This window comes from Rosa chinensis, chromosome 7 (assembly GCF_002994745.2).
Source record: "Rosa chinensis cultivar Old Blush chromosome 7, RchiOBHm-V2, whole genome shotgun sequence".
Lineage (NCBI taxonomy): Eukaryota > Viridiplantae > Streptophyta > Magnoliopsida > Rosales > Rosaceae > Rosa > Rosa chinensis.
In genome coordinates, this window is record NC_037094.1 from 66,211,112 (window position 1) to 66,219,204 (window position 8,093).

The 8,093-nt window shown below is 35.7% G+C and overlaps 1 protein-coding gene across 1 annotated transcript; it reads right to left on the reverse strand.

Moving 5' to 3' along the window:
• Positions 1-2,450: 2,450 nt before the first annotated feature.
• Positions 2,451-7,295, reverse strand: LOC112180071 (probable LL-diaminopimelate aminotransferase, chloroplastic). The gene is made up of 8 exons (XM_024318576.2): positions 7,236-7,295; positions 6,895-7,011; positions 5,908-5,970; positions 5,667-5,771; positions 5,487-5,537; positions 3,884-4,204; positions 3,566-3,772; positions 2,451-2,889 (listed from the first exon to the last, which is right to left on the reverse strand). Exons 1-8 carry the CDS (start codon positions 7,269-7,271, stop codon positions 2,584-2,586), a joined length of 1,206 nt encoding a protein of 401 aa, XP_024174344.2. The 5' UTR covers positions 7,272-7,295; the 3' UTR covers positions 2,451-2,583.
• Between the last annotated feature and the right edge of the window lie 798 nt (positions 7,296-8,093).

Genomic DNA, 8,093 nt, shown 5'->3' on the forward strand with positions numbered 1-8,093 from the left:
AAAAAGAAGGAATTGACTACAATGAGGTATTTTCTCCTATTGTTAAGCATTCTTCTATTCGTATTTTATTGGCCTTGGTTGCATAGTTTAATCTTGAGTTAGCACAGCTTGCTGTAAAAACTGCTTTCTTACATGGTGAATTATAAGAAGAGATATATATGACTCAGCCAGAAGGATTTAAAATTGCTGGTAAAGAAAATTGGGTCTGCAAACTGCATAAATCATTGTATGGTTTGAAACAATCTCCAAGGCAGTGATACAAGCGGTTTGATAAATTTATGTTTGGTTAGAAGTACACTCGGAGTCTTTATGATCCATGTGTTTATTTTCACAAGCTGCAGGATGGGACCTTCATTTATTTGCTCTTATATGTTGATGATATGTTAATTACATCTAAGAGCAAGGTGGAGATAAATAAATTGAAATCACAATTGAGTGCTGAATTTGAGATGAAGGATTTGGGAGAAGCTAAAAAGATTTTAGGCATGGAAATTGAAAGAGATATATCAAGAGGCAAAGTTTGTTTGTCATAGAAGCAATATTTGAAGAAGGTACTACATCGGTTTGGCATGAATGATAAATCTAAACCTGTAAGTACACCTCTTGCCTCTCACTTTAAGCTTAAATCTACTATGTCTCCTAGGACAGATGATGATATGAAATATATAGCCAAAGTTCCTTATGCTAGTGCTGTTGGTAGCTTGATGTATTGTATGGTGTGTACTAGACCAGATATTTCACAGGCCTTAAGTGTGGTGAGCAGAGATATGCATAACCCAGGTAAAGGTCATTGGCAAGCAGTAAAGTGGATTCTACGGTATATTCTTGGTACTGTGGATGTTGGATTGGTTTTTCAGTAGGATAAGACGAGTCAGTGTGTTGTTGGATATGTGGACTCTGATTTCGCAGGTGATTTGGATAAGTGCCGGTCTACTACAGCTTATGTGTTTACTCTTGCTAGTGGACCGGTGAGTTGGAAATCGAATTTGCAATCTACAATTGCTTTGTCGACTACAGAAGCTGAATATATGGCGGTAAGAGAGGGTGCAAAAGAAGCAATTTGGCTTCGTGGTTTGCTTGAGGACTTGGGAATTATTCAAGAATATATGGATATTTTCAAAGTGCTATTCATTTAGCAGAGAACCAAGTTACTCATGCTCATACTAAATATATCAATGTCAAATTTCACAAGATTCGTCAGATGGTGGAGGATGGTAATGTTCAACTCCTCAAAATTGGAACTGTAGATAATCCTACTGATATGTTGACAAAATCGGTTCCATTGAGCAAGTTCAAGAATGCTTGAACTTGATTGGTGTTTGTAGAATTTGAAATTCCCTATGGGGATGTCGGAGCGGTGATTGTTTTTTGAAGTTCTACTTTAGAGAATTTACATCAAGTAAAGCCAAGGTGGAGATTATTGAATATTGGCTTTAATTGCATTGATGGACAAAATCCAAAGTGAAGGGCCCATGGTGAACATCACATGGGCAAGAGTCTCTTGCTTAATTAGGGGAGATATATATATATATATATATATATATATATGTATATATATATATATTTGTTTGTTGCCGCCAACTTAGTTTGGTATGAGAGATTAGACAATTAACCTAATTGTATTTGGAGTTTTGGGTAGAGAGTTTATTCTAAAACTCTAATTGTATTCTCTCTAATTGATTATAGTGGAATTTCTTGCCGGCTCCGAAAGTAGACGTAGTTCAATCACATTGATTGAGTGAACCACTATAATTTCTTGTGTTCTTGTGTTTGCTTTCTTTTTCGTTGTTCGGTTGCTCATCTAGTTCCATATCAATATTGTGTTTGTTACGATTCCGCACAACAAAATTGTGAGGTCATTTCTCTTAATTCGTGTTCCTTAATGTTGTTGAAAGTGAAGTTTCGAGTGTAGGATGACATGAGCCCATACGTAGAAGGAACGTCGGAAACTACCTATTGACTGACAAGAAAGATGCACAGTATTGGATGGGCATATGTCGCGCTCTAAACATATTTTCAGAACTGTAAGAAAATAAGATATGAGTTGATATGTTCATCGCTTTAACTACCTGAGCAACAACAGTAGGTGCGGGATTTTTTCTGAAAGCCTTGTGTTATTGTACCTCTTTTTTGCTATGAATTTTTTTTCTTAATGGTGGTTGAAAAGTGAAAAGGTGAAGAAAATCGCAAGCATACGTATTTTTTTTTTTTTCGAAAAAAAGGCCGGTATAAAGCCTTAACTCCTGATTACAATAAGCATAAGGAGAACATTATAAAATAATACCAGTAGTCTCCAATAAATCGCAAGCATACGTATTAACTCCACATAAAATTTAACAAAAGTTGTAACACCATTTAACTTACACAATTACATCATTAGTGAAACAAGATCGAAATGAGTTGTAAATGCTTTATTCATCATCTACAAAGAGCACAGAATTACTACCAACAAGAAATAGGCATACATGGTGCGAATATATATTGTTGCTAAAGTTAGAGCATTCAACACAAATCAATTGGCAAGAGGTAAAAGACAATGATCATTTATCCTGCTCTAACCTGTCAACTGGCTTCAAATGTTTATCAAATATTATCAGTTACAAAAAAATTCTTTAGCCTTGCTGAAGCTTCCAATATGGTTTCTCTGTGGCCAAAAGCACCAACTCTGATATACCCTTCACCTGCAGGACCAAATCCCTTTCCTGGTATGGTCACTATGTGTGTCTTTTCAAGAATTTGATTGAACACATCCCATGAACTCAACCCTGGAAAATGTACCCATATATAAGGAGCATTTTTGCCTCCATACACCTTCAACCCAAGTGCTCTGAATGTGTCGATAATGATTTTTGCATTCTCCTTGTAGTAGTCAACCACATTTGTTATAGCCTGAAAGAGGTAAAACTGTATTGGAACATACACTTTGACATAACTAGGGAAAAATTTGAAGGACCCTGTTGGATAGAGCGATTTCTTTTTTCAAAACTAGGTTGCTTGTTTATACTACAATTTTTGTAGTAAAGATGTGAGTTAGAAGAAGAAGAAAACAAATAGATATTAGATATTTACAAATATCTATTTCAAGTGCATAATTGCATCTAGTCATTTACAATTACATTTGCACACTACTGTTTTCTGGTCTTTTTCAAATGAATTTAGCTTTGTTGTCAAAAGTTCAATCCGTGTTTTGAATTCCCTCAATCCAAATGGAGTGCAAGGACCCTTTGGGATGGACTGATTTCAAATCTAGGGATTTAGTTAACATTGCAATCCATATGTGTCGAGAAACCAAAATAAATTGTAACTGGCTCCTTGCATCTAGTTACAGTATTAAATCAATAGAAATTGCATCTACTAATATTAAAACATGTTCTATATAGTGGTTTGTGGGATTTTTTTTTAAATAGAAAAAAAAAAACAGCTTTATTGTCACATACAAATCCTTGTTTTGAAGACTTCACATTTGAACGTGCATTTAGTTTTACTTCACCTACTATGAGGATTGTTGAAAGAGAAACTGTAAGATACCCTTATGCGTGGACAAGAAATGGGGAATAATTCTAACCTGATAACCTTCTGCAGAAAGGCATGCTAGCCCTCCAGCCTGAGCTATATTTGATGCACCATTGAAGCAGGTGCACACTATGCGGTTATAATCTTTTATGACCGGAAATCCATTTGCATACAACAACTCTTCAGGGACAACCGTCCAACCAAGTCGGACTCCTGTGAACCCAGCAAATTTGGAGAAGGATGATATTTCAATTGCAACCTGTGCATTGAAAATGGTCAAAAGCGAACTTCCATTAAGAATACAGTTGCACTAACTTGTATGTCAATTTTTCAAACACAAAATGATTCATGGTGATGAGAACTTAGAAACCTCTCTGGCACCAGGAATTTCGTAAATTGATCTTGGGCTTCCATCTGATATATAAGCAGCATATGAGGAGTCATAAACTATGATTGATCCATTTGCTTTAGCAAACTCCACCAGTTGCTTTAGTTGATGCCATGATGCAGCATTTCCAGTTGGATTGTTCGGAGAGCAGAAAAATATGAGATCCGCCCTTGAAGCAGTTGATAAGTCAGGAAAAAAATTATTCTCAGGTCTGCAATTGAGGTAGACAATGTTCTTATACTTCCCAGTTTCCTCCTGAAAGTTGCCAGCTCGACCAGCAATGACACTAGAATCTATGTATGCCTGTCCCAGATCATAGTCCATTAAAAACATAAGGGATGTGACTCCCATGTAGTGTAAGAGTTAAGAGAAAAATTGGCCAACCCTTTTTTGTAGGCAGAAGAGCCCTTTTAGCATAGTTACAAGAGGAAAAGGAAATGATATTGAGAGTGAGATGACAATGGTATTGAATCATATAAATTTTAGGATTAATTTCAATTTACCCCCCCCCCCCCCCCCCCCCGAGGCTTGGGGATGTCATCATTTCACCCCCTCTACTTTCAATTTTGAATTTTTACCCCCTAAACTTTCCAATTTCAATCAGCTGTGTCCAATTTCTACTATTCCGTCCAAATTGGACGTTAAGTTTGACCCTTGAGGGCTAAAATGGTCATTTCAACATAAAAAAAAAAAAAAAATTTTAAATTTTGTCTTCAACCTATACACCACAAGTTATAATATGTTTATAAAACAAAAAAATACTCTAGGTGGTTGAAAGCCGCTCGTTGGTCTACGATATTTGTGATATATCTCCGATAAAGTGAAGAATTTTAGGATATATCCCCAATAAAGTGAAGAAATATTTGTAAAAAATAATTTTACACTTTATCTGTAAATAAATATCTATATATCCCCAATAAAGTGAAGAAATATCTGTGTAAAATCATTTTTGGTCTACGATATTTGTGATATATCTCCTATAAATTGAAGAATTTTAGGATATATTCCTAATAAAGTGAAGAAATATCTGTGTAAAATCTTTTTTTACATATATTTATTTACAGATAAAGTGTAAAATTATTTTTTACAGATATTTCTTCACTTTATTGGGGATATATCCTAAATTCTTCACTTTATCGGAGATATGTCACAAATATCGTAGATCAGTGAGCAGCTTTCAACCACCTAGAGTATTTTTTTGTTTTTATAAACCTATTATAACTTGTGGTGTATAGGTTGAAGACAAAATAAAAAATAAAATAAAAATAAAAAGAAACAGAAGGAAAAAAAAACTAAAAAAAGAAAAGAAATTTTTTTTTAATTTTTTTTTAATGTTGAAATGACCATTTTAGCCCTCAAGGGTCAAACTTAACGTCCAATTTGAACGGAATGTAGAAATTGGACACGGCTGATTGAAATTAGAAAGTTTAGGGGGTAAAAATTCAAAATTGAAAGTAAAGGGGGTGAAATGATGACACCCTCAAACCTCAGGGGGTGATAAACTGAAATTAATCCTAAATTTTATGTCTCATCTTGACTTAAAATTTGAAAGAGAAATTGAGATTAGATTTCATTTTATGTTTACCGGAAAAGAAGGGTCTTGCACAGCTACTGTCACGTTAGAACCGAAAAGCATCTGGTGGATGGGCAAAAGTCAGATTTCATAACATGCTTTTCGTCTTAAACCATACACTAACAGGTCTTTACCTTGTTGAACTCTAATACAATTATAGATATATTTACTGCATAAAACAATTTCTCTTACTTGAAGGCGAGAAATGTCACATTGGGCACCATCTGATACAAACACCTCATTGCCTTCTATGCCCATATTCTTGTAGAATCTTTGTGCAATTGACATTCTCAATGCCTGCACCAAAAATTTATAACTATTAGTCACCAAAAGAACCACGGCCACGTGATTCGTAATAATCTCAAGAAGAACAAGTCAACAAAGATCGAATAAAAAGATAGAAGTAGTTCAGAATAGACACCACTATCCTTACCATGTGGCCTTGCTCAGCTCCGTACCCTCTGTAACCTTCAACTGTTGATAGAGCATGTGCATGCTGCAATACACATGCATATGGGGTTTTCAAGTATTGCCAAACAGAAAACTTGGAAAAGCTAATAGCTATGCAGCATAATATTAGTTGTAGCCAACGTATTAAAAAGCGCGCCTCAGGCGAGCCTTGAGGCGTTGAAAGCGAAATTCTGCCATCAAAACGCCTGTGTTTTCATGGCAAGGCGCAAAGGCGACAAAAACTTAAGCTTTTTCCCGAAATGTGCAAAAAAGCGCAAAAAACACGATGAAGTCGTACGCGCCACGCCAACTGGTGTTGCTGCAATCGGTGGAGATGGAGAGAAAAAGGCAGAGTAAGCCAATTCACCAATAGTCGTCGTCAAGGAAAATCAGTGTGGGAGGGTACGTAAACCATAATTGCAGAGATCTACTTTCTGTGTGGATCTACTTTCTGTCTCCATGGTGAAGAGAGAGGCTCTCATGTCATCTCTATTTGCATAATAAGTTTGATCAACTCCCATTATCCCTTTGTTTACTGTTAGATGCGTTTCATTTAAATTCCTTCTTCCACTTTCCTCGGCAAGATTTACTGTTAGTAGCCCACCTTTACTCTCCTATCTCTACTACTAGTATGTATTAATTCATTATGATTTATGAGCAAGGCTGAGTATATATGTATATATTTTACTAGTTATGATTTTTACCATTAGCTTAATTATCAATAATTATTATTAGTGAACATGAATAATCTTTTTTCCCTATATTATTAATATTCTATTTATAAATATTTATTTGAAGCTAACGCCTTAGTGAGGCTCTCTCAAAAACACCTCGGCTTACTCCTCAGCGTTTTAAAACATTGGTTGTAGCAATGTTTTTTGTCAGGCGAATACTCGAGTGGCAAAGGCCTGGTGCGGTTTCAGTACCAATCTAGAAATTACATACAACAATCTGAGAGCCACTATAGTACCTCAGCCATAGCAGATGTGATGATGTCTGGTATAGGTTCTGTAGTATTACCTATACCAAGTCTAATTACTCTTGCATGTGGGTACTTCTGAGTATGCAGAAACTCGCGCATGAATATCTGGTTAAGAGACCATAAGAAATGTACAAAGGTTAGCATTGGATGCACATAGACAATAAAAAAAATTTAACAATTAATAAATTATCTATGTATATCATAGTAATTTACTTAAGATAATATTAACTTAACACCTATCTAAACGATTAGTGTGAGACGGACCGGAAAATGAAAAGTGATAGGAGGGCAAAGTTCATGATGAAGATTTCATAAGCTAGCTCACTGACCTCTGGAAACAAATATTCGTTTTGCAAGTTCTCCATATTGACACTGCGCGAGACTTTTGTGCAATGACCTGTGACTGCAATATAGCATTGCTTATTAGTTTGTGACTCACAAAGGAGCTTACAGGTGACATGAACATGAGGACGAGAATTATAAAGTTGAAAGATGAACCTTTTTGAGATTGTAATAGCTTCCCAACTTTGCTCTCATTTTCAGAGTTTGAACTGTAAATCATGCAGACGTAATGAGACTCAATCAATTGCAAGAAATAACCAAACCAAGCATTCAATGAACAATGATATACATGTAATGACTATATCAATCTATGAAGAATGAATAACCTGGTCGAGATTGTTTTTGGCTGTGATGAAATACAAGAAGGCATGCAAATACGAGACGAGAATTGAAGATAATTCATGATTTGCTACAACTGTTCGAGGAATAGTGAGGTTTTGAGTATGATTCAAGCAAGACTAATAACAATATATATAGTCAAGGGTGGTTGGCACTTGGCACACACCATGAACATGCCACATAAATGTTAAATAGCGACAAGCGTAGTCCGTGGCCCACCATTATACTGATACTGTCCCAACTTAACCACCTGTTAGGTTTTTGGTTTTAATCACAAAAGGCCTCGGTACAATTGGGTGAGATCCACCCACTTATAAGTTATATTTTATTTGTCACTTTTCCAATGTGAGATCTTTACCCTCCAACACGCCCCCTCACGTGCAACCTAACTTTAGGTCTGCACGTGAAATTAATTAATCCAATTTCCAATGTGGAAATTGGGACACAAGTCTCATATCGGAGACTTGGTCAATACAATCCAAGGCCCACATTGGACACTTAGTAAT

Excerpts from the sequence above, each read along its gene's own strand:
- LOC112180071 (XM_024318576.2), bottom strand. The coding sequence starts at position 7,271 with ATGGAGAACTTGCAAAACGAATATTTGTTTCCAGAG. Across the intron at positions 7,012-7,235 it reads ACGAATATTTGTTTCCAGAG|ATATTCATGCGCGAGTTTCT; the intron begins GTCAGTGAGCTA and ends TCTCTTAACCAG. Across the intron at positions 4,205-5,486 it reads TGCAAGACCCTTCTTTTCCG|GCATACATAGATTCTAGTGT; the intron begins GTAAACATAAAA and ends GATCTGGGACAG.